The 27,864-nt window shown below is 37.9% G+C and overlaps 1 protein-coding gene across 2 annotated transcripts in view; it reads right to left on the reverse strand.

The window, feature by feature from the left end:
• Positions 1-26,750, reverse strand: part of myo1ea (myosin IEa) — an 80,124-nt gene extending 53,374 nt beyond the window's left edge. For both annotated transcript variants that reach the window (XM_057851385.1, XM_057851377.1), the window contains exons 1-4: positions 26,474-26,750; positions 5,479-5,622; positions 3,899-3,988; positions 2,345-2,439 (exon numbers count right to left, since the gene is read on the reverse strand). In XM_057851385.1, the coding sequence (XP_057707368.1) occupies positions 2,345-2,439; positions 3,899-3,988; positions 5,479-5,622; positions 26,474-26,476 (332 nt within the window). In that variant the 5' untranslated portion in view covers positions 26,477-26,750. The remainder of the gene's footprint in view (positions 1-2,344; positions 2,440-3,898; positions 3,989-5,478; positions 5,623-26,473) is intronic.
• Positions 26,751-27,864: the final 1,114 nt, after the last annotated feature.

The following is a 27,864-nucleotide window of genomic DNA, read 5'->3' on the forward strand; positions in this document are numbered from 1 at the left end:
AACAAACGTTTTGATTGGCATCGAGTTTGTTTAATCAGAAGTCACAACCTTACAATCGAGTTTGTTTAATCAGAAGTCACAACCTTACAAACTCACAACGAGGTCAAAAGAGGCCCAAAGCCTCAATGTTAACTTTGACAAAAAGTGGCCAATGTACAAGAATGTGTAACATTTTACTGAAACCTTTTTTTAATAGAAATAAAAAATATTGGTATATATTGGCATATAGGTCATTGTTCAGCCTTTGGCAATATGTGTTAAAGCAGGGGTCCCCAAACTTTTTCCTGTGAGGGCCACATAACTTTTCCCTTCTCTGATGTGGGGCCGGGGTCAGTTTGTAACAGAAAAAGTGTGACGATTCCAGGAGTGCCTAAATGTAAAAAAAATATTATTTTTGAGAAAGCCACAATCAAATAACCCTTTCTGGATTCTTCACGGAACAAAAGTAAATAAAATAAAAATAATGACATAATATAATATAATAATAATAAATAAAAATAACACTATTAATTAAATACATAATAAACAAATACCCCCCTCTGAGTTCTTCACAGAAAAAGGCCAGGAAATAAATAACACTATTGAGAGAAAAAAAAAAAAAACATTAAATGCTTTCTGGTATTGTTCAGGGGGCCAGACCAAATGTGGAGGCGGGCCGTAGTTTGGGGACCCCTGTGTTAAAGTGTATTATTTACCATTATATTGAAATGCATGCCTTTTAGTTTTTATGGTGCTTCCACACTAAAGTGGGGGCGCCCTTGCGCTTCCTCACGTGAAGAAGAGCGCGCTTACACGCGAAGAAGAAGTGCCGCATCCAAGCGAGTGAGCGAGTTAGTGAGAGGGGGAAACACTGCCACGAGCCTACGTTCTTTGTTAATGTTTGTAAAATATCTCCAGAGGCAACGCCTGTATGTATGTATGTATCATCTTTTGTGTTGTTGTTGTGTTTCCACTCGCGATCGGACACTTAAATCCAGTTGTGTAGTGGTTTGAACGATGTGCTAATGCTAGCGAACGCATGCTAACCGTTTGTTATTACTGTATTAGCAGCTAATCATCGCTGATTTATGTCAATGCAAACCTGTTTGTTATTGGGGGCGAAATTGATTTGTTTCATTTCTATTTTTAGTTTCACTCTTCAAGTGACGGTTGAATAAAGTCAGCAATTTCTACCAACGTCTTCTGCATCGTCATTTGGGAGTTTAGTTAGCTGTATAGCTAGGACAGAGCCTTAGAGTCTCTGTGAGGACAGTACAGTTGTATTCCTTCCCAATGCATTTATCTCAAACTTGCAATGACTGCAATTCGCTTTGTTGTAATTTTTCCTCGTGAAGCGAAGACACACTTTCGAGCATTTGAACCTATGTGCTGGCATTGTTATGTTTACGGCTGCAATACTCGTGCTAAACCAACGTAACCTTTTATTTTCACCCTCTTTCCTGGTGAAGTGTAGCCAAACTTTGGAGCAAGTGGCTCTTGGCGCCTAGCTAGTTTGATGCGTCTGGACAACAAGGCACGTCATGACGCAATATGCGTCTGTAGGAATCGTTAAAGGGATCGTTAAGGCTTTTTCATTGTGATGTCGAGGCCTCGAAACACTAGGAACTGGTTCGGAATTGGAATCAGATTTCGATTCCCATCCCTAATCATAATCATAATCATCTTAAAAATAGTTAGCCATCATTGCCTTAGTAAACTCTTCTTCTAAATTGTTGCAACGACAACCGAGCCAGCGAAGACTTCCAGAGGGCGGTAAGGGGAAGACAAAAATTAAAGAATTTAATACAATTAAAATGAATAAAACAGAAATACACTGGTTACGGCCCCCAATGACACTATAAAGCCACTCTAAATGTTTTTTCCCCTTCATATTATTTAACTCATTTCCTGCCATTGACAATGATAGACGTCCAATTCATTTAAACTGGAAGGATTGGCTGTGAACACTTATGTTTCGGCGCTGTTGACAAAGCAAGACATCCAATCAATTTCTACATTCCATTCACTCCCAGCCTCTCGCAGTCAAAACGGATTAGACGTCAAGTGCCGTCAATGGCAGACATTGAGTGAAATGAGTGCCCAATAAAGGGTTCAACTGTGTTAATGCATAGTTCCATTCAATTGGGCTCATGTCAACTATGTTGTGGAATAATTTAATGGAGGAAGGTGCCTTTTACCACACATTGTCACCAATGATTATTATGTGGAGGAACCTGTTAGGTTTGTTCTTCTGCACTGCTGGTTTATCTGTGCTTACAACCACCTGCACCTTTTGTAGCATTGACGCTCATCCTGAACATTCAGTGAGCACTGGGAGCAGGCAGTTCAGTATGGGTGTTCTTACCTAATGATGACACACTGGTTTTCTCGGTCGATCATCATGTTTCTGTACATGTTGTCAGCCAGAGCATAGATGTGAGGAGGGTTTTCATACTGGGCCTGATGGATGGGAAGGGAATCAAAAGTACAGAATTATTCCAAAAATTGGGTCGACAATGAATTTCCTAAAATTCATCTCAATGTGTTGTCAGCCATGTATCTAGTGTTTGACTGCTACTGTGCAAAATAAAATCGAAAACAAACCAGTGAACCCCACTTGTTTATGCTATTTTTTTTCCCTCTTGAACCCCACGTAAATGGGTTCTCATAAGGCCACAATTAATCAGCTTCTTGATGAGCACATTAATCAATGACTATACGAGACATTGCTGACCTCACACTTTTCAAGCATATTTTCCTTTTCATTCTTATTTACATTTTTTTTATTAAAAAAAAAAAAAGACACCTGGGGCTGCATTATTTAGTTGCCTTAAGGTTTTGTTTTGTTTTTTTCCCCCGAAATAAAAGGAAAACAGTAAATATAATAAATATTCTTTTATTCATTCATTTTATTTTTACGTTTTTTAATTAAAAAATGAAAAGGGGAAAAACAGTAATCCTTTTTAGTTTTTGTTATTTCAATTTAAAATACACGGAAAACAATATAAATACTGTATATACATTATCTTGCTTTATTTCTTTTGTATTTACTTATTTCAATTAAAAAAGATGAAAAGGGTAAACTTATTTTTGTTTTTAATTAAAAAAAAAAAAAGGAATCCTTCATTCCAAATGTGTGAAAAAAGGAGAAAAAATATAAACTTTTCTGATTTCTGTAGTCCTTGATTACAGAAACGATATAAGAATTGTATTTTAGCAAGAAACATGAAGTCAATGCACGTTTTACGTTAATGGGGCATTCAAAATTATGTGGCGGGCCGGAAAAGGCCCCTAGGTTGCAAGTTTGACACCATTTAAGTTTTTTTTGTTTCAAACAATGGCTCGTACAGCATCTCGAACAACTCATGAATCAAGTCATTAATCTTCCAAGTATAGACCATTCGTGGAATGATACTTTATGGGACAGGCTTTATTGCAGATCCTTTTGTAGTATGCTCCATATTAAATCTGTCAAGAGGTTTAAATGATGATGGATGAACAGCTTTAGGCAACTTCCATTAAAGTTTACACAAGAAGCAAACAGTGTATGTAGATTAGGCTCGCATCCTTTGTTCGCCACCCAGTTGCTTTGGTTTCACCATAAATATTATCGCTTATGCAGTTTTATAGACGAGCAGTACATTACTCTGTGTAATATGGAGTATATGTTACATCGTCTGGGGTTTGGAAGTGCGCAGCTGGCCAGAGAGACAAGGCTGGCTTGAACGCACAGTTCTATGACGGCACTGCCAAGCCTGCTCCATGATTGAGGCCAGTTCCTGACAGGCAACATCTGCAGCCGCCAGCTGGAACTTTCGCACCGATTCCCACCCAGTTCTTTTAAACAACATTGTTCTGTGAACGATAACATCTTAAAAGCTGCGTGGACGGCAGCGAGATTGTTAGAGAGAAAGCTTACCGCGCCTTGATAGATTTCCACTTCTTTCTCCCCGAAGTAGGGCATCTGCTTGAAGGGATTTACAGAAATCAGCACAGGACCGATGTATGTCTGATGAAGGCGTTGGTTAAGGTTCATGCATAAAAGACTCATTGTGGGGAAACAAGCCAAAATGGATTGTATATCTATCAATGTAGATGGCAGTGAATGACTGAAAACTCATCCAACACCTCCCAATAAAGTTCAGATGTTCTAGTACGCTGTCTGTGACTTTTTTCCCCCCCAACTTTCTAGTAGACACATGAATGTTTTGTGCAAACACTGAATTAAATTTTCTTAAGTAACTTCATTTTTTGAGTACTCCTAAATTTCATCAAGTTAATATTGAAAGGTTGATTTAATGAGTTTGCATCAATGCCTGCATGATCAAGTTAAACTCTAGTCCAGTTCACTTAGGGTTTTTTTTTTTTTTTTTTCCATAAAAACTTTTAGAAATTTCAATTAAAATTGTTTGACTTTTGGACTTTCGACCAATTTTGTTTTATTTATTTTTTAAATCAAAACAGTGTTATTACAGTTTGCGGCTTTGGCTGTTTGCATTCAAAGCTAAGCAAAGCAAAGCAAAAAAAAGTCTAATAGCTAAATGAGACCATATCCTCAGTTTACAGTATGAGCTTGTTTTATAACAAATGGCTGAGAATAAGCTGAGCCTTTAACACACCGAAACCAAAGCACTGCTGGTAACAAATAAATCTGCTATTGTGGGTGGCCTGCAGTGAGGGACACGCAGCGCTGCTGTTTGCTGACCAACATCTAAATCCTGACTAAGAGTTGTCAGCCCTAAAGCTGCCAGCGTTTAGCAAAGTTCACAACCCCTAGACGCTGCCATAAATGTGGTGCTTGCATCCTCTTTCAAAGGGCTTCTTCATTCTTCATTCATGAATTGTTCATTCACTAAATCATGCATGTACTTGGATTACACAAATAATAAATCCTCATAGTTGTGCAAAGTACACTGTAAATTGAAATCCACACCAGAATTGCTCACCAAGCCGAAGACAGTGTGTCTGCAGAAACATTAGTATGTTTAGTAATGAGCTTCTCTGTCAAAAGCAATAGGTTGTGTGCTATGATCACCAAATGTTTAACCAACTAGAAACCTGGATCAAGTCAAAACAGCTCCCTATCCTCTGAGAATAGGGCGAGTTCACAGCATCACATTTACCATGATGCCGCTAACTGACTGACTAACCAACCATCAGACAGCTATGAAAAACAACTTCATGTGATTCATGCTTTGTAAGTAAAAATAATACATGGAATAAGTCGGACATCCTATCTGCAAACTTGCACGGTGATTGTTTCGTCATAGTTTACACTCTGATAAAATCTTTCTTTCTTGCGCAAGTGAGTCAAACATCTGGCAGTGCTACCAAGCTGACCTGTGCCCCCTTAACCGCAGAAGGCGAGGGCGTTAACTTCCGACAACGAGGCTACTCACTGCCCCCAATGACTACTGGGCCATTCTGGGAAAAGCAGAGGTGAAGTGAAGCCCGTAATTTCTCGCCAATGTGCGAGGCACCATTGTGAGGCCAGGATACAAAGATGTAGTCATCCATATAGCGCTTCTTCAGGTTGTCCACGATGGCGTCCTCGTTGATCTTGCTGAGCAGCACCATGTCGTCCACTCCGCTCAGTTTTACATTGTGGCTCTGCCAGTGGTACCCGAATTGACCCCGGGCCCCCTGAAACAGAACACATTCAGAACAATAGTTAGATAAAGTCAAACAAAACACATAAGGTTAGCTTTTAGCAGAAAGGTCAAGTTTATATTAGTAATTCCAGGACATTTTGGCTTCAAATGCTTAAAAAAAAAAGACTTCTATTTTCTACTTTCATGCTACCTATTCATTCATAATAGGTAAGAAACTATCAAAGACTTGATTATCTCATCTTAAAGTTCAATTCTAAAACTTTTATGACATGTATTTTATGACATAATATTTACAATTACAATCCTTGGCATAATCACAGTAACAGAGAGTAACAGGGTTGCAAATCTGTCTAATGTTAGCTTTTTCTTAGGAGTAGAAGCTAGCTGTTTAGCTAGCTGTTAAAGATAATCAAGAGAACAAACTTATGTGAAAAAGATTTCTTTTTCTTTGTCTTACTCTGATCAATGGCATAACATATTTGCATAAGGAAGAGTGAGACATTCATTTGAATAAAATAAAAAAATATTACTTAATTAATTAATATAACAATAAAGCAAGGACATACATTTGCCCAACCCGTTTAAGAAAACTGATTATGTCAAATGCAGTGTATCTTTCTTCTTTTTCCGACATGCTATAAGGGTTATGGTAACAGGGTTACATGTACGTTTGAGGACACATGTTCCACGAATGATAATAATAATCATTTTCAGATTATTATGCGCTATCAAGCCCATTGACGGCGGGGGTGGGGGAATTTGCTATGTTGTCCCGGGCCTCACGACCATAGGGCCCCCTGAATGATCCTTAATATATTTTACTTTACATTCACATATTTCTTTTTTATTTAAATCATTGTCTGATTAAATATTATGTTCTACTCGATACTTAAAAACTTTAACATATTTCATTTTTTCCTTTTTTTTTTCATCAACCCCCCCCCGTCTTAACAGAGAATGGTTTGACCCCTGTCCTGTTCAGCTGTTTGACACGGAGAATGGAAGTCTAGGTTTCCGGATGGTCTGAACGGTTTTAGTGTTTCCAATTGAGAGTATGACATATTCCCATTCTGATCATTCAACATACCTCATTTATTATGACAAAGCAGCGAACAGGAAGGGGTTATAGGGGGAACGGAAGAAAAGAAACACATGAAAAGAAAGAAAAGAAACACAAACAACAAATACATTGAACGCATACACTAACTATGAATGTGTTGGTGCCATCGTTAGCTAGATGCATTTCCGATTTACACCATCTGGGGGGCCTGTTGACCAGGGAAAGAAGGGGAGGGGGTGGGGGAGTCTATAAAGTGAGTGATAGGGAGGGGTGGAGAATACACAAATCAGCCCTGTGATCTAGAAACCAGTAATCGTGTGAATCCCTTGTGAGTGTAAGCCCGTTGGCAACCAACCCTACGCCGCTTGTAGCCTATTGAGCTCCGGTATGACAGGGCATGCTGCTCGTGTTGAGCCGAGAAGAGAGAAGGTGATAGGAGATCAGGGATATGTTAGTCTGTGGGGAGCAGGTGCGTGAGGCTGAACAGACTCGGGTCCGGCGGCTGGATTTATCTTGGGTTTACAACCTACTGTGCATTATAGCAAACGCTAATATGAAGCACACCGTTACCAAGTGCACACACGTAGCACACTGCTACGCATTTTCTTGTCTTTGCCAGTGACTGTAGCTGGAGGAGAGCGAGCCTTCATTCAAATGAATAAAAAACTACTTACGCTCCATCATATCACAGGGAAGGCTTAACAACCTAGCCATGCTCTCCATTTAGCGTGAACTTGCTCAAAAACTGGATGTCACTGATGTTATAAATGACTTTGCTGTCAAAAAATCTAGGCGCATCACTGTTTGAGGGATTGATAACCCCAGGGATGTGGAGGGGGCAGACACAGGCCGTTTTGTTTCTGTGCAGGCAGGCATAGCACTCTCAGTTGTATTGTACTGTAGACTACATGGGACAATAGATGGAATTTTTTAAAATATATTTTGTCGCATCACATTATGGTCTGTTAAATTTTAACTGTCCATCTCAAATTAAATAATTTGAAAATTTACACTGTCATTGCTTGCAAAGCAATAAAAGTACTGCGTATGTTGCCGTGAAAAGCCGGTGGCAGGGGTGGGGTTGGGGGCCCTATAATGGCCTCTTGTACCCGGGCCCCAGCAAGTCTGTTGACAGCCCTGGGCACTATAAATATACACAGCACCCATCAAATTTAAAAAAAAAAAACAAAAAACTATTTGCTCATTTGTTGGCCACAGGTTCCCACATCGTACTATGGCATATTTACACCAAAAGACATGCGGCTCATTACCCACTAAAAATCCATATATTTGCTGCACAAGACTACAAACTGCAGAGTTCAAGGTGAGCGTAAAAAGTAGCAGCTTACAGTCCAAAAATGACACTAATATTTGAAATGTGTTTATTAAAACAGACGTTGCCACAATCACAAGAGACAGCAACGGAACAAACGATACCCCAAAAATGATAAGAAGATTTACTTTTTGCCGTTTTATTTGATCTTTCTGAACTTTTTCTGATATTTACAGAAACTCTCTCAGGACAAGCACCGTTTTTTCCGCAATATAAGGCGCACCTGAAAGCCTTCAGTTTTCCCAAAAGCCGACAGTGCGCCTTAGAATCCCAAGCGCCTTGTATATGGATCAATATTAGTTCATAAAGGGCATGACATTCCCTTAATCGCTGCTTCATCTAGTGGATGCATAATGCAACCCTTACAACTACTACTGCACCTTATAATGCAGTGCTCTTGATCTATAACTACCAGTTTTCAAATAGGCCATTCATTGAAAGTGCACCTTATCGTGCGCAAAATACAGTAAATGTACTCAGAAATAGCCTGTTTTAATATGCAGATATTTGAAAATTTGAAGGGTGGGGTGGGATATAAGGTGACCTCCAATCCTTGAATGACCCACATGCCTATAAGTTCATGTTTTGCTTCACCAAGAGAAGGATGGACTAAAGTTTTAGATTTAATTAGTCATTCATTAGAATGGCATCAAATGTTGTTGCTTTACTGCACCCCCACCAATGAGGTAATCAGACAAAAAAAAAAACCCACTTCTTCACAATCATCATTTTTGCGATTACAGCAGCATGATGAGTGTGTTCCTCTTTGGAGCAGACTTCCATCCACATCCAAACACTCTAGCCCACATCTCTTGTTTTGCTTTAGCTGACTGTGAGGTCATCCATCATGTGGTATGAGTCAGTGTTGTGTCACTCAGCATGTGGCTACTGTGGAAGAAGGTCACATCGCGCAAAGAGGACAGTGATGCCGAATCACATGGACAACATCTACTATTTAACCTTTGACTTCCTCCCATGAGGAAAGTGGGGAAGTCTACTTCATACTGCAAAAAACGGAGCTGTATCTTACAAATCTTCCTTGGTAGATGTAATAACAACCCTGTATTAAAATACAGTGGAAAGTCAGTCATTAACTTATTATAGAGAGAATTGGTGTACTTTTAACATCTTCCAGGGTTAATTTAGACTTTACAAGAATGAAAATCAACCACTTTACAGACTGCGTGATGGCGGGACATGTTAACAGGTTTGGAGACGAACCAAGGTACTGCCCTTTGCGAGTACAACAACCAATTAACGCTTAATTATAACTTCACATCACACCCATTAACATGTTTTACCACTTTTTATAGGTTGGTCAAAAGGAATTGCACACATTTTCCTATTTATAATGACATGGTGATATTGCATCAGGAGAAATGCAAACGTGTATTTAGAAAACTGTCGTGTTATGGCACTTTTAAAAAGTGACCATTAATATATTACATTAAACAACATTAAAGCAGTTACAACAGTGTAGGTTTGTGATGTGTTGATTTCAGTGTTGTAGGTCACAGGTGTCAAACTAGATGACTGGGGGTTGGATCCGGCGCACCACATAATTTTGTGTAACCGGAGAAAGTAAACGATGTGCATCGACTTTGTTTCTCGCAAAATGAAATTTATAAAATTTCTCTAGTCGTCAATGTAAGATCGAGGACATGAAAAATTAGAAAAAATGTAATGTTTTGTATGTTTTTCTTTATAAAATTAATGAAAAAGTTTTAAAATTTAAAAAACTTGAAGAATGGTCTGAGATTTTGAGCTATTTTGAAATTTCCAGTGCTGTTCAGAGCTGATAAAATGTATACTCTTGTTGCACACAACTTTGACCATCGCTTTAAATCATGCGAAAATACAAACTGAACATTTTACATCTACATGTTTTGGCAGCACCACCGACAAAACCAAGACCCACAAATGCCTAAAGTCACTAATTGACAACAGAGGGTGTGTGGGAAAACTATCCAGTAGGGGGGAGGAGAATCAAGTGTGCTGCAATTAACCTGTCTAGAATGAAAAAGTGCAGCTTCATGATGAAGGAACTAATACGTTGTGCACGTAGGAGGTGCATGTCAAATGTTGGTAGAGTAGCTTCATGTGTTTTGACTTGGGCTGGTTTAATGAGGCAAGACGACTGAGAAAATAGTCTTACATCAACAGGCACAGGGAGGAGCTCATCAAGGAAACAGCATGGCATACACATGCGCATACTCATACACACAAAGATACATGGGAGGTGCCTGGATTGACTGCAAACTGGGCTGTGTGAGGTTACAGGTCATAGCGCTAAGTGAGATAGTGGTTGAGAGTGACACCACTTTCCAAACACCTTGCCACAGTTGCTTTAGTTTGAACTGGAATTAGGCCTCCCACTACATTATATTTTGTTTACTACTAAACCTCAAGGAAGACAGCATTTTGTAAGCCAAAGCTTACATAAGGGTCGGGAATTTTTCCCCACAGAAAAAGCATTCCAGAATCCATGACGATCCATAAGTCCAGGCTTCCCTTTCCATGCAAATACCATCACCATATATGGCAAGCGCTGAGCAGAAGCTGGCTCAGCGAACAGGAAATGGCTGGCTTTGATTCAGTATCATAAGCGGCACTTTTCCCCTCATTTCTTCCTTCTCTGCTTTTCCACCACAGAAGCTGACACAGTCCACCCAGTGTTACGACTGTAAGCATTAGATACACAGGCCGCCTTCTTAAAATTATATAAGACACTATATAAGATATAAGTGAGGCTGCTAATAACTTTGAAGTGGCAAAAAAATGCTCTCACTGAACTTGAAAACAACCGAATATATAAGGAAGTTGAAATGGATTGGATGTTTATCACCGTCAAAGGCGGTCAATTAGTTACACTTCATAGGGCAAGCGACTATTTTTGTTAGTTGGGGAAAAAAACTTAACCTCAACCTCATAAAGAGCTGGCTTCATGTATGTAGACTCCAGGGCTCAATTATAGTTGTATTTTTAGTAGGGCTGTCAAACGATTAAAATTTTTAATCGAGTTAATTACAGCTTAAAAATTAATTAATCGTAATTAATCGCAACTAATCGCAATTCAAACCAACTATAAAATATGCCATATTTTTCTGTAAATTATTGTTGAAATGGAAAGATAAGACACAAGACGGATATATACATTCAACATACGGTACATAAGGACTATTTGTTTATTATAACAATAAATCAACAAGATGGGATTAACATTATTAACATTCTGTTAAAGCGATCCATGGATAGAAAGACTTGTAGTTCTTAATAGAAAAATGTTCGTACAAGTTAGAGAAATTTTATATTAAAACCCCTCTTAATGTTTTCGTTTTAATAAAATTTGTAAAATTTTCAATCAAAAAATAAACTAGTAGCCCGCCATTGTTGATGTCAATAATTACTTACTCAATGCTCATGGATGCCTATAAAATCAGTCGCACCCAAGCGCCAGCAGAGGGCGGCAAAACTCCATAAAACACAACAAGTGAGCGTTTCAATGTGTACTGTCATTTAAAACTCTCTGAGCGGGGCATGTGCGTTAATTGCGTCAAATATTTTAACGTGATTAATTAAAAAAATTAATTAACGCCCGTTAACGCGATAATTTTGACAGCCCTAATTTTTAGTATTAATTATCGATTTTATATATTTTCATTGTGAATAAATATGACAAAAAATTAATCAAATAGTAATTTTTAAAATATAAAATGAATAAAAACAGAAATGCATTCTGGCTATAGCCCTCAAAACTCTAAAGTGATCATAAATGATATAACATCAATAACAAATAACATTTTTAAAAATTCCCTTTGTTTTTTATCTAAATATGGAAGACATTTCACAAACATTTAAAATAAAGAGAATAATTTCAGTTATTATAAAATATTTCTATATTATACATAATATTATATTATACATGATATAATATTTAGATAACTCATTGCCTGCCAATGACAACAAAAGAAATCAAATTCATTATAACTGACAGGACTGTAGGAATGCTCATCTTTTAGTGCCATTGATAGGTAGAGGCTGGGAGCAAATAAACGCTGCCATCCTCTTCCAGTCAAAATAGATTGGACGTCAAGCCCTGTCAATGGCAGCTTACACGTTAAAAGAGTGCCAGGGCATGGTTGCATTCTGCAACTAAAATTAGAGCCAGTGCGAGTAATTTTTTTCATCTACTTTAACATGCGCAACCAATATCATTGCGTTTTTTTTTGTTTTTTTTTTTGCTGACAAATTCCTTCACGGTTGAATTCACTAGTTGGCGGTAATGTAATGACCTGGTTTGCAAACATAAGAAGAACAGAAGAAAAAGGTGTAGGTGCGCGATGTAGGTGGGCGATTTAAAGTATGCGCCCCTGAATCTTCTGCTTGCACTCCTAAAATTTTAAGTTGAGGGCCACTGTGCTCCTCGTAAAAAAAAAGTCTGGAGCCCTGAGTGCCCAATACACGGTAATGGTGCCACCATGAAATACACCGTGACCTCACTATACAAGAAAACTGGTAGTCAAGGAAATTAGTATTATGTTTTCAACAATTTGGTGAGCAGCAGGGAAACGGAGATTAAGTCAACATTTACTGATTATATGCCTCACTGGTCAATGACAATAAAAAACACTGACAATAAAAGCCAAGATTAAGACCCTTCTAAGCTCATTTTGTAAACATATGTCACAAATTAACTAGAGACTCAAAAAGGATATTAATGTTCCACAATGTTTTGGATTGCCAACCCAAATGTAAAATTGATTATTGATTTATTCTTTAATACAAATAATAAAAAAATAAATCAAACCTTTTTGAAAATTTGAAATGAGATATTTACAGTTTTTCTTTTTTCTATTTAGTGTTTGTGTTTTTTTAACAAAAATAAAAAGGAACATATTTCACAGTATTTTCCACATATTTTTTTAATTAAAAAATGTAAGTAAATCCAAATTAAAAATATGAAAAAAATAAGAATGAAAAAAAAAATACCTGAATGACACTATTTACTATATTGCCTTTTCTTAATTGATAAAAAGGGAAAGTATGATATAAAAAATATAGAATATTTACATTTTTAAGATTTTTTTTTTCAGTTTTTTCCAAAGTAAGAAGAACCAGGATAAAATATAGAATAAAGATATTTCTAAAATAGAATATGATATAGTAATAGTAATAATCATATAATATAGAATATGTGATTATTAAGCCTCAAAGAGGATTTGGAAATGTTTTAGTTCAACTTTGTCTCCCCTAAAAAAATAAAAATAAATTTTAAAAAAGGATCCACTAACAAAATTGTCGATTCAGTTCATCTATTAGCTGATTTGTTGTGACAGCCCCAGCTGGAAGACATCACCCTCAGATAAAGATGAGTTTGTCACTCCTGATGTAGTTGATACAACTCATCAGGCGTCCTTATGCCGTGGTTTTTATTGTCTATAATCCAGCTTTAGTGGCTTGCCTTTAAATTGAATGATGTATGGATATTGACAAATAGAGACATGAACTTTGCTTGTGAATATCCAGCAATCCATCACAGAGAGTACACTGGACAAAGCAACGTCACTAGGAAGTGCAGCCAAATGTAGACTATTGTTATTCTTGATGGGATCTTTAAATGCAGTGTGAAATTTAACGATTCAGAAAATGATAGTTATGGTATGAAAAGTCTCCAAATCGAAAATGACTACAGTACATTATAACCAGCCAAAAACCAACATACTGTAACACATATCTGCGGTCCTGACAGACTTTTTCTTTGATTCCAAGAACTATCTGGTTTAGTTTAAGCGGAAGAGAATGTAATATTTGGACAACCGTACTCCAATCTGTTCTCTGTACTTTACTCAAATGAGTAATCAGGCCAAATGAAGATAAAATGACTGCACGTGCCTTCTTGGAACTTTTGGAAAGTAATTAAATTCTAAATTGAAAACATGAAACGACGAAACAAACAAAAAAAATAGTCACACTTTGCGATATGAGTGACTTGACTTTTCTGAATGCGAGCCATGTTTCAGACCAACTTAGCTGACATTACGATTGCTGTATGAAAGTGAACTCAACTCACTTCAAGCAATTTATTGCCACTCCCTGTTAGGTGCACTATCAAATCATAAAACAAAGATAATTACAGGTAGTCCCAGGGTTACGAACGAGGTCCGTTCGTAGGTTGGTGATGTACCCTGAATTTACGCGTAAGTCGGAATTAAACCTTTAAGTACCTCGAAATAACCCCTAAACCTCAAAATAACTGTCCGAAAACTTGTATTATTTTTCATATTAATTAAAGTAAAAAACAAGATACTGTGAGGTATGTTTTGTTAAATGCCGTTATATTCAATGACTATTCTAGCTTTAAATAAATAAATAAATATTCAGGCTTTACTCTTGAGTAAGTCGCTTTGCTGAAAGAGTAGGGAGGCGAGAGGGGGGGATATCATGGCCGCTCAGGTCGCAGAGTCACCTCTCTTAACACAAGCCCGCCGTCCGAACTCAAAAAAACGGATCGGGACTCGCAAGAAGAGTTGGCACTGGGGGAGAAGCAGCAGCAGCATGAGAACAAGGAAGTGGGACCTGACGCCGTCAGGAACTATAGGACAGCGGCAATGCTGCTGGAGGGAGGAGGGGATCCTGACATAGCAGGAACTAGGTACTATTTATGTCGTAACCCAGGGAATACCTGTACTCCGTTTTAAGCGCACAGTACAGTGTCACAAATCTAATTAGGGATCGCAAGTTTCAATATGTAATTTGTCAAAGATCTCGACTTCACACAGATAAGCAATAATATGCTAGTAATTTGTTACTTTTGCTGGATAATGGTAATATGAGCACTGACTAATTGTAAAGTCACATAATGCTATGTCTACAGGGAAGGGTGTGTATGTAGTGCACTGCCCCGCCAAACAAAATATCCCAAACACATCACGGGCTAAAATTACACACTGTTTCAGTTCTGTTAAGGCAGCTTTTATCCTCAGGGCTTGTCTGAAACATGTCTGACAGAATCAGTGTTTAAAAAAATAAAATCTCTAAATATAGTCTTAGATGATTGTCGTTCAGGGTGCAACTATGGAAATCAAAAGCACTGACATGTAACAGTACAGCACAGTAGTTTACAGAGCAGTCTCAGTAGTGGTAGAATTTAAATCTGCAGTCATGACCATTCTCTGTGTGCCACTAGGACTTCGGACTCAGGTTTCAATCAATGATCCTGAGGCACTTTGGCACTGAATGCATGCAAAGAAACAATTGTACACTCTTTTTCTTTTAAACCTGAGACTCCTGTGCCTTTTCAACTTCCTGCATACCCTTTGGTCTAAGCATTTAGACCTGCGCTAAGACTGAACAGTCCTATAATACAATAGGTATGATACTGCAGGATATGTGACTTAATGAATGTTCAGGACTCAGTGATGTGGAGATGAAAGAGTTAATGTTTGAAGAATAAAGTCAAGTAGATCTAAATGTGACTGGATAATTGAACCATTCCCACTATGTTTGTATAACTTTCCTTGTTTACTTTCAGATTTAGCATGTTAAAAGACATGAGTGATGTCATGCAACCTCATGGCATCTTTGAGCTACTGTTAAAAAGTAACTTCAAATCTGCTTTTTGAAGTATAACTTTCAAATGTCAAAGAGTTTGTGTTTTTGTTGTATACTGTCAAGTTCTTCAGTACAACTGTTGAGAAATCATTCTATCAGGTGTCTAACTAATGGATCAGATTTTGTGTAGCCCGCGTCAGCAAATGCATCAACTTTATGTTTCACGCTGAAATAGAAATGTTTATAAAAAAAATTCTATAGTCAAGAGAAATCTGGGAATTTTTTAAAGAAAATAAATAAAAAGAACAGTTACTGTATTTTCCTTTGTTTTTATTTAACTCATTGCCTGCTATTGACAACAATAGTCGTGAGACATCCAATTCATTTCAACTGGGAGGACTAGCAGTGAATGTTCATGTTGCCCTGCCATTGACTTAGCCAGACATCCAATCCATTTTGACAGGGCTGAGCTAATAACAAGCATTTGCTGCCAACCCTCTCAGTCAAAATTGATTGGACGTCTAGCATTGTCAATGGCAGGCTATAAGTTCAACATCTAAATGGATTGGCTGACATAATGCCCTTCCAAAGAAAACCATATCCATGATTTGCCACTACTGCACTATATGAATAAACTTATTGATGAATAGACTGGTTGATAGTCGAGTACTGTATTAGATAAATTACACAAGCAATTTAGAAACAAATGACCATTTCTGATAGGAAACAAAAAGATCTCGGCTATGGCAACAAAAGGTATTTCTTTCAGTCAAGGAATCTCATCAGAGTTTTTGGTCAGAAAGAAATCAAACAGAGCCGTTCAAGTACAGTTAATGCTCTTTGCAGCAAGTCTTAACTAAAATACACAGCACTCATTAAAAGAACCTAACAATGGTATTAGTGTTTCATAACACAGTTTCACTCTGTAACATATATTCATGTACGTAATGAATGGCACTTTTAAAGAGCTTTGACTGAACCGAGCAGAGTCTTCCAAATGTTGTGTAATGCTGTGTAATAATTAATCGCTAAAAAACTACAGTGAAATAGCATGGTATTCTTATCTGGGCATGAAGTGGCATTCTAAAAGGAGAGGCTGACACCGTACATAACAATATTCCAGAGGAACAAAATGACCTGACAAACCTTTAAATACTTTGGCTGTTATTGTTTCCAATGGGCTCTCTATATTTATGCGAGTTTTCGCCACATTACACAGAAAAGCAGGGTAAGATAATATTTGGGGATGAATAGGCAGACATATGAACAGGCAAATACAGGCTAAAAAACACTAATGTTTGATTATTAGAACAATATTTTGCATTATTTTGTTATTCACTAATTGTGACCGCTAATGTCCTGCTGGTTTTGGAGTACTATCAACAGAAGATTCTTCATCAAACAGCTTACTGAAGTTTGTACTGCATGATCAAGTGAAAAGTTTTGGCTAAGACACAACCACAACAGCGGACCTTACAGTGACAGTCTAATAATATTATTGTTGTATCAGATCGCAGCCAAGGAAAAGGCTTCATGCTTTAAGTTGGAATGCTTCAGCTATTAACAGATGAGCTATGAGACTGAATGCCTACATGGTTTTTCATATGTTGATGTACAGTAGAGTCACTCAGATGCAAAGCATAATTCACGTCCCCTACCGTACAACATACAGGGAATGGACGTATGAATGGAATGTTCATCTGCTTAGTGTTCAGGAAATATTCATCTAGAAATGAAACAAGTGTATAAAACTTGAGACGATGTCAGTTCTGTCTGTGAAAGAAATGAATTGCCTCTGGATTTACACTAAATGGTTCAAGTGATAATTCTCATTACAGTTTAGATATGCATAATGGCAGAATGAGTGGAGAAAAAAGGAATCTTATACACTCAGATCCAAGTAAAAGCTCAATCTAATCTGAATAATAAATCTAATTGACTGTTATCAATAGAAGTCAATGATCAATGACATTTACAGCCACATGCATGGAAACGATCCTCCTTCCTTGACCCATCATTCAGTTCAGAGGGCAGTAGTAGACTGATATACCATTATACGTGTACATATATGTATACATAAACACATATACAGTGGGGAGAACAAATATTTGATACACTGCCAATGGGCATTGGCAGTGTATCAAATACTTGTTCTCCCCACTGTACATACATATATTTTTCGTATGGTATAGTGTTGTTTGTGTAGTCTGCTTTTAGACTATAGGAGATGAAAACCTCTCTGAGTCAAATTAAACAGTATAGGAAGGTTTTATTTACCGGTAATTGTTATTGCAGCAGGTATGTTGTCGACAAGCATTTTGGGAGTGTGCGCATGGCGAGTTTAGGTGTTGCATAAATATAAACAGTGACATTCCCCTCATAAAGATGTCACTGTAAATAGACATTCATAAAAATCTGGCAGTGAAAATCCAGGCAAAGGGCTGTTTAATGCATACCATATATCTGAATCCCCTAAAACTGAGCAGTGCGGCCAAAACAGAAAAGATTGAAATACACAAGGGCCAATTTAAAATTCCATAACCTCGATTAATTATTAAATATGTTAAAAAGAAAAGCAATACAGCAAGTAATTGTTTCCAACAAGTCATTATTTATTTGAATGTACAGTATTCTATTTCAATTCATATGTAGCTTGTCACTTCCCAGAATATGTGTCAAGTGGTGAACTACAGTGCCTTGCAAAAGATTCGGCCCCCTTGAACCTTGCAACCTTTCGCCACATTTCAGGCTTCAAACATAAAGATATAAAATTTTAATTTTTTGTCAAGAATCAACAACAAGTGGGACACAATCGTGAAGTGGAACAAAATTTATTGGATAATTTAAACTTTTTTAACAAACAAAAAACTGAAAAGTGGGGCGTGCAATATTATTCGGCCCCCTTGCGTTAATACTTTGTAGCGCCACCTTTTGCTCCAATTACAGCTGCAAGTCGCTTGGGGTATGTTTCTATCAGTTTTGCACATCGAGAGACTGACATTCTTTCCCATTCTTCCTTGCAAAACAGCTCGAGCTCAGTGAGGTCAGATGGAGAGTGTTTGTGAACAGCAGTCTTCAGCTCTTTCCACAGATTCTCGATTGGATTCAGGTCTGGACTTTGACTTGGCCATTCTAACACCCGGATACGTTTATTTTTGAACCATTCCATTGTAGATTTGGCTTTATGTTTTGGATCATTGTCCTGTTGGAAGATAAATCTCCGTCCCAGTCTCAGGTCTTGTGCAGATACCAACAGGTTTTCTTCCAGAATGTTCCTGTATTTGGCTGCATCCATCTTCCCGTCAATTTTAACCATCTTCCCTGTCCCTGCTGAAGAAAAGCAGGCCCAAACCATGATGCTGCCACCACCATGTTTGACAGTAGGGATGGTGTGTTCAGGGTGATGAGCTGTGTTGCTTTTACGCCAAACATATCGTTTTGCATTGTGGCCAAAAAGTTCAATTTTGGTTTCATCTGACCAGAGCACCTTCTTCCACATGTTTGGTGTGTCTCCCAGGTGGCTTGTGGCAAACTTTAAACGAGACTTTTTATGGATATCTTTGAGAAATGGCTTTCTTCTTGCCACTCTTCCATAAAGGCCAGATTTGTGCAGTGTACGACTGATTGTTGTCCTATGGACAGACTCTCCCACCTCAGCTGTAGATCTCTGCAGTTCATCCAGAGTGATCATGGGCCTCTTGGCTGCATCTCTGATCAGTTTTCTCCTTGTTTGATAAGAAAGTTTGGAAGGACGGCCGGGTCTTGGTAGATTTGCAGTGGTCTGATGCTCCTTCCATTTCAATATGATGGCTTGCACAGTGCTCCTTGAGATGTTTAAAGCTTGGGAAATTTTTTTGTCTCCAAATCCGGCTTTAAACTTCTCCACAACAGTATCTCGGACCTGCCTGGTGTGTTCCTTGGTTTTCATAATGCTCTCTGCACTTTAAACAGAACCCTGAGACTATCACAGAGCAGGTGCATTTATACTGAGACTTGATTACACACAGGTGGATTCTATTTATCATCATCGGTCATTTAGGACAACATTGGATCATTCAGAGATCCTCACTGAACTTCTGGAGTGAGTTTGCTGCACTGAAAGTAAAGGGGCCGAATAATATTGCACGCCCCACTTTTCAGTTTTTTATTTGTTAAAAACGTTTAAATTATCCAATAAATGTTGTTCCACTTCACGATTGTGTCCCACTTGTTGTTGAATCTTGACAAAAAAATTAAATTTCATATCTTTATGTTTGAAGCCTGAAATGTGGCGAAAGGTTGCAAGATTCAAGGGGGCCGAATACTTTTGCAAGGCACTGTAAATGCCTACATAAACAACAAAGCCCAATAGCCTTAAGTCTTTCCAAATTATACAGTACTGCCCAACACCGAGCAGATCCTCACATTCAAACTTATTTGTAGTAAATTGAAAGCAGGGTTTACCTAAAACAAACCATTTTTCCTTTAGGAAGTAATTTTTATTCCCCGTTACATAATGGGGAGAAACGCCATCACTATTTTGCTCAATAGAAAAAAATAAATAAAAAGTTGTCTACGCAGGAAGATATTGATAGTGTCATAGCTAAGTGGTTATCAACATTCTGATTAGGTAATGTCACTAACCTCCTTGCTTAAATGAAACACGGCAGCTGAAGTTACAAGTCAGGGATTCACGTTACTTAAAAGACTGACACCAAGGGCGTAGGTTTGGTCTCTACATTGGTAGGGACGATATAACAGCATAACCTACATGTACACTTTTTGCTGGGAACAGGACATTAATAAGACCAAACAAATTGGGTGAACAGGGGTCAGGGATACATTTCTCACAAATATGAACTTAATTACTTGATAGTTAAATGATCAATGCAAAATAAATCTGTATCGACTTATATAACTTTCATGTGTATTCGTGCAAGTGATACATCGTGCGATCCAAACCTTTGTTTTCAAAAACTACGTATACTAAAGAAACATTTTGAAAACTTCCAGAATATGTGTCTGGATTTTTTTTTTTGTTTCGCAGATTTAAATTGCAATATTTGAACAGAATTTAAATTATATCAACATACACAATAGTCTTTTAACCATCTAGGAATACAAAAAATAAACAATTGTCTTAAGACCACTCAACATTGTCTGTCTAAATAAAGAAATTAAATACAACTGAAAAAATGTCTGAATTTGGGAATACCAAAAATACCTTCCTTCAGGTAAAACACTACTGCTTTTGTCCACAAACACAACCAAACTCAACATAAAAAAAGAAAGCTCCTTAGGGCTGCTTTAAGACCACATAAATAAAATAAAAATTAAAATGGGGAGAAAGGGTTAAACCTCGGTTCACTACAATTCTAATAATGTTAACAGTAAAAAACATACTGAAGGACACTTCTCTCGAAGCAGCTTCCTACTCGAGGTTTGCAGGTTAGGAAATTCATACAGTTTAATGTTATGCTAACTCTGAAGCAGGTCGGACTTTCAGTAGCAAAATTATTGGTGTGTTCCCCACCTGCACAACACTGACATCTTTTTACATTACTTACAGTGGTTGCTGCTGGCAAATAAAATAAAATAAAATAAAATTCTAATTTCCGTCGTCTTCGAAGGGGGCAGAGGAGGCGGCATGTTGTTGACATATTTTATTTCTGTCTGGGCTGTAAGTGCGTGTGTGTGTGTATGTGTGGGGTGGGGGTCATGTCATCAGCCAATCAAATGTGTGTTTGAGGGAAAAATGGACTGGCACATACAGCAAGTGAAAAGAGGTAAATATCAGCCTGAACATGATGAAAGTAATTCACTTAATAATGGTAGGGTCGATTCTATTCATACAACATATGGAAAGACAATCTAAATTATCTATATAACTGAACTCATGATAGAATGCCAATAAGGTTGCTTAAAAGTTGGTGGGGACAATTTCAGCATCCTAAAAAGTTGGTAGTGTCATGTCCCTACCGTCCCTATGCAAATCTACGCCCTTAACTGACACAGTTACTCGCCAAACAAAGCCGAGGCCTAAATACAGAGTTACCGACCACAGTACAGTACACATGCTGCTTTGGGGACATACAGTGACACTATGCTCAAAACAAGAGGAGAAAAATGCTGAGATTATCTGACCACTTCCACAGTGAAGTCACATCAGAGCGAGGAATACCAAATGCCTGATGTCCTCACTAGCAGGAGCGTACTTATCATTGGTTTAACACAGCTATTGCCTGGGGCCCCGAGATTTCCAGGGGTACCCAAACATCTCATTAAAAGTTATAAACTTTTCTCAGACATTAATTCATACCAACACCGTAGGAAAATGTGCTGATCTTTCCGTTTGTATTGTGTAAAATGTTAAAACTGTTAAACAGTCTCTTCAGCAAAGAAGACTTCAAAGTATATTTTGACATATCTTTTTAAATAAACTTTGGAAACTATGCAGTTTCTCAGCTAAAGACTGAACTTGTGTTTTGATCCAAACCAATAACTTTTTGCTGATTCTAAGCTATTGGAGCTTTAGCTATTAGCCTTTAACTAATATTGTATCTATGAAACTCAAGTCACATCATTATTTAAACTGCAGGGGTTAAGGAGAGAAAAATGGGATTACATCCAAGTGATACTTGGTATTCAATGAGCGCACGCACTTTTCAACTCAGTATTGTTTACTTCATGCATGTTTAATTTCTGATCATTTACTGCTCACTATGACAGAAAGGACATCTTAAGCTTGAGAATGTTCAACTACACACACAGTATGATAAAAATTATGAAAGGTGTAAATATTTATTCTGCAGCTATTCCTCATTTCAGTTGCCATCTAATGAAAGACAGAATGCGAGTAGCAATGTCACAGTGAACATGGGTTGTTTTTTTTGTTTGTTTTTTTTTTATTTTAAGGTAACCACAGACTTAAGACTTGTAGGCTCTAATAAACCACAATTGTTCTTGTTTAGTAAAATATTGTATGAGAAACATAAAATAAATATTGCCATTGATTTAAAAATCTATAATATTCAGTACATGATTTGACCTAACGAGGGCTGCATGTGTTACGCGCACAATGTATGCTGGGGGTAATGACCCGGTTGGGTTGTACTGGGAGAATAGCGAAGCCAGTATGACGACTGGCATGATTTTGTCACATTCTGCTGCTTGTTTTCTGCTGCAGATTGTTTCGTTACAGAGCTGTGGGATGACTTCCTGATGTTGTTTCTGCTTCCAATTCCAGTTATTCATCAGTGTATTTAAACCGATCCTAGGCGGGTTGCCAGGATATTGACTTGCTGGCATTTGACAGTTTGCATTCTCGATCCCTTCGTTTCTAGTTGCACCTTTGCTTTGTTTTTTTCGTTTGTCTGCCTCTCACTGCGGTTTTTCCTCATTTAAAAAAAAAAATTTGACCCCGATCTCCCGTCACACACTTTTTTTTGTCTCACTTTTCGTGATCGCGCGTAATCCCACTGTTATTGTTGTCTGCTTTGGGTTCCAACCTTACTTCTGCATTCGCAGACCGTAACAGATTTGTTAGTTTTCATCTGAGGACTTAAGTTACTGATCGATAAACAATACACATACTGTCGATGTAGAATAAATAATATGGTCCATGTGGTGTTAGTTAATTTGACCAAACATTGTGGTCTTGAACACTACCTGCAGGAGGGAATGTGCTTTTAGTACATATAAAGTACACGACAGTCCTCTTATATCTCAATGTGCAAAATAAGGCACATTATAATCTGTTGGGCAGAAAATGATACAAATAGCCAGCAATCAAACTAAATTTAATACAATCATTCGTTTTCTGTGTCGCTTATCCATCTCAAGCATTTATTTACACCGTATTCATGCTGCCTGTGTATGTTTACGATGTAACTTGTTTATTTAGCACCTCTGGATAATGAGTCTAACTAAATGTAAAAGAGTGTTTATTCACCGCCACAACAGCTTCTGGAGCAACATATGATAAGGGCGCACAATCTGAGAACAAGAGGACGATCATCAATCTAGACAGCGCTTTTATGAGACGAAAATATGATGGTTGGTGACCATCATATTTGCTTCATTTTGCTATCTGCAAAAACAGACAAACTGCTGTGTATTGTAATCATATGTGAAGCACACGACAGCTCTGGATGCTAACAATCTTCATAATTATGTTGGAATAAGTTTGATCACACAATAGATCTGCAAACAAAAACTGAAGCGCTTGACAGCAAACACTATCCTACTCTAACTCTAGTGACGTAGCAGGACAGTGTTTGCTGTCAAGAACAAACACTGTCCTGCTACGTCACTTGAGTAGGAGAGTGTTTGCTGTCAAGAACAAACACTGTCCCGCTACGTCACTTGTGTAGGAGAGTGTTTGCTGTCGCTGTCACTAGACGAACTTGCTACATGAACACTACCGGTTTTATCCTACTCTGTCTCATCCCATCTTTCCTGTTCATTTTGCTTTTGCTGCTCGTTTTGTGAAATATCGACAGTGCTGTCCTGCCCATTAATGTTCCTCTCGGGTTCAAATTGAAAGGGCTGAACTGATGACATGTTTATTCCGCTAGAGTCATATTCAGAAAGCCCGGCAGTGCAACCCGTTGACATCCCCGCCCAAATTGCATTGCAACATCACAATGGCGATGTACTAGTTAAACTAATTTTACAAATTTTATGATAACGAAAACATCAAGAGGGGTTTTCATATCAAATTATTATAACTCATAGTAAGATTTATCTACAAGTCTTTAGGTCCGTGGATCTCTTTAAGGGGCAGTTATCTCATCATGATACAGTGGAGAGCAATCCCAAGGACACATGCTAAACACGGAACATGTCAAAGTCATGTACATGCATTGAAAAAATGTGAAAAATGAAAGAAAAGTTTAGGAGAGCCCTCTTTCTTTTATGTGCTCAAATTTCTGGCCACTTATTACAAATCATATTGAACATGAAGTCAATTTCAAGTAAGCGGAGATGATTGCACAGCTGAGATTGCTTCACACTCTGGTTCAAACAAGTCAACAACTATCAGAGCTGTGAAAAAGAGCCCGTGTGGAACAGCTGAAGAAGTGTGTTGAACCACAGCAACAACAAGCCTAACGAGTTCCCCAGGTGAACGGGTGTCTGTCCTGTTTCGAAAGAGGGAGCTGGAATTCAAATCTCAACAGCAGCCACGGGTCGGAGACGGAGCGACAGCTTTGAAACAGACAGAGAGCAAGAGGGGGCTTGGTGTAGGAGAAAGAGAAATAATGCAAACCATCTGCTGTCATGCCGACATGCTATCCGGCATCTGGCACAGAGGCAACTACAGGGCGATGCTATTCACTTAGAGTGGCAGTCTAAATATTTATGGCTTGTTTCAATGACAAAGCATACAGTCTTTGGCCTGAAGAACACCTAAACATGAATAAACAAGATTTTTGTTGAGTTTGATTCATTGTATCCTATTTTTCATAAAAGGTGCAGTTTGTCTGGCTACTCTCACTACACACTTGTTGATTGTGTGATACAGTCTATTAAGTGAATACCCATTTCAATGTTAATCATATTTTCCACTACAATTTAAACGCAGATACTCTGTAGACTGAATGTTGTGCAACCTGTGTCCTTGGGGTTTTGCAAGTGGCTCAGACTCCAGGTTCAATATTATGAGCAGCTTTAGTCCAAAACTCAAGCCATACTGTAATGGTGCTTCCGAGAATAAAAACCATCTACTTCCTGGAAAGCATGCACACATCTCTTTTCAGTGGAGGTGTGTTAGTAACGAAAGAATATCCGACAAAAAGACTCAAAAACATTTTTTTACCCTCATTTAACACCAGTTCACCACATTTTGCCTTCATACCTACTGCCAAAACACAACACTGAATGAGGCCATATAACCTCTAGGTGTGTCTGTTGCAGGGATGCCATTCTGTAACCAGGAAAAACCTGTCTCCATGCAGTGAACAGGCAAAACACACACTCAGCCTGACACATGCTACCTGATTCTTGTCACATGAATAACCGGTTTGTGACAAGGACATGTCCTGTACGTGTCAAACTATATCAGTGAACTCTCATGTTATATAAAGGTGTAGATAAATCTGACGATTAACTCATTCACTATTAGAAATAAATATCTGTACGATGTTCAACTGCTCATGATTAAAGAAGAAAGTAGAACTGTTTTCATTTTATTTGGAATATTTATTTTTATGATTAATATTTACATAATTTATTTATTCATTAAAAACATGAAAATAATAATAATAAAATTACCCCTGCCAGTAGGTGAAACTTACGAAAGGCGGAGCTTAGGTGTTTAGTTTCGTGTATTTCTGTTTGTATGTATGTTTGACTTCAAGATGACTAAAGAGAGAATAAAGGCATTATCACCAAAGTTGGAGGATATTTTTAAACATAAAACAAAGGACAATTCATTTTAGGGGTAGTGAGTTCAAAGATCACAGTGGTCAGAAAAGGCATTTGATGATAACTGATTAATCGATTCTTTAAATTTGCAGAGTAAGTAGTATGATGTTAAGAGAGATAGTGATGACATTTTGGGGAATTTAACGTAAAAATAAAAGAGATCAATAATGCATTAGACTGTTGGTGACAATGGTTGAACTCTCTACTTATAATTGCCGACATGACCCATTATGTCCTGATACTGTATGTGGAGAACAGGTCTCAATTATAACTACAGGAAAGTGATGGGGCTAACATTTTATTTTTATTCCCAAAAGTAGTCACTTGCAATACAAAGGGTTAAAGTTAAGAGTGCGTGTTACACAGCAATACATCAAAGTCAGAATATAGCTACATCAAGGGAAAAATATGACAAACATAAAACTTGCATTACCTCTGTAAAATGGTATATTTTGTAGTGTATGTATCCCAGAACATACAACAGGTGTGCCTAATAAAGCCATGTTCATTCAATAAAGGTTAAACTCCACTCACCATCTTCAAAGCAACTGTGTTCGCCTCCCCCTGCGGTCCAAAAGTGTTTTCTGTTTAGGAAGAGTCGACTTTGAAGTTGCAGGACCAAATATCCAAAGCAGACGGAAAATAGTTCCGATCGTGTCCGACACGCGTGGATGCGGCCACTTCAGCGGTGTCCTCCGTCCATTGCGCGCAATGACGTCGTCTGAGTCCAGTGACGGCGGGAGACGGACTGCTTCGAGTCCCTCGGATGAGAGTAGCGTCTTCGATAGTGAGGCTCTAAAACAAAAACACAGGAAACGGAGTCACAACGGCCCAATCAAAGGGTACCGAGATGGGAGGTGCATTCAATATTCATGAAGTTACAACGCGCATGCGCAACTCCGATACAACTTCAAACGTCAAAGAGGATATTTAAATTGGTCATCACAAGCCGTTGTCGGCGATAGACCTCCAATTTATTTTGATTGGGTTTTAATTATAAGATTACTCAGATATTAAATATATTTAATGATAAATTAAGTGACTTGAATTGATATTTTGTTGTTTTAACCCAACTATATTTTATACTTCATCGCCACAATTGTCTCAAAGGGCTTCATACATAATTGCAATAGACACAACTACAACATCCACTGATCCAATTCCCATAATAAAATTTTAGATTCATAAAAAATGTTAATAGGCTAAAAACAAATAAAAATGTGAATGAATAAAAGCAGAAACGACTGTAGACAAATAATACATACATACATACATACAGTGCCTTGCAAAAGTATTCGGCCCCCTTGAATCTTGCAACCTTTCGCCACATTTCAGGCTTCAAACATAAAGATATGAAATTTAATTTTTTTTGTCAAGAATCAACAACAAGTGGGACACAATCGTGAAGTGGAACAACATTTCTAGGATAATTTAAACTTTTTTAACAAATAAAAAACTGAAAAGTGGGGCGTGCAATATTATTCGGCCCCTTTACTTTCAGTGCAGCAAACTCACTCCAGAAGTTCAGTGAGGATCTCTGAATGATCCAATGTTGTCCTAAATGACCGATGATGATAAATAGAATCCACCTGTGTGTAATCAAGTCTCAGTATAAATGCACCTGCTCTGTGATAGTCTCAGGGTTCTGTTTAAAGTGCAGAGAGCATTATGAAAACCAAGGAACACACCAGGCAGGTCCGAGATACTGTTGTGGAGAAGTTTAAAGCCGGATTTGGATACAAAAAGATTTCCCAAGCTTTAAACATCTCAAGGAGCACTGTGCAAGCCATCATATTGAAATGGAAGGAGCATCAGACCACTGCAAATCTACCAAGACCCGGCCGTCCTTCCAAACTTTCTTCTCAAACAAGGAGAAAACTGATCAGAGATGCAGCCAAGAGGCCCATGATCACTCTGGATGAACT

Source organism: Corythoichthys intestinalis, chromosome 1, assembly GCF_030265065.1.
Source record: "Corythoichthys intestinalis isolate RoL2023-P3 chromosome 1, ASM3026506v1, whole genome shotgun sequence".
In the NCBI taxonomy this organism is placed as follows: domain Eukaryota; kingdom Metazoa; phylum Chordata; class Actinopteri; order Syngnathiformes; family Syngnathidae; genus Corythoichthys; species Corythoichthys intestinalis.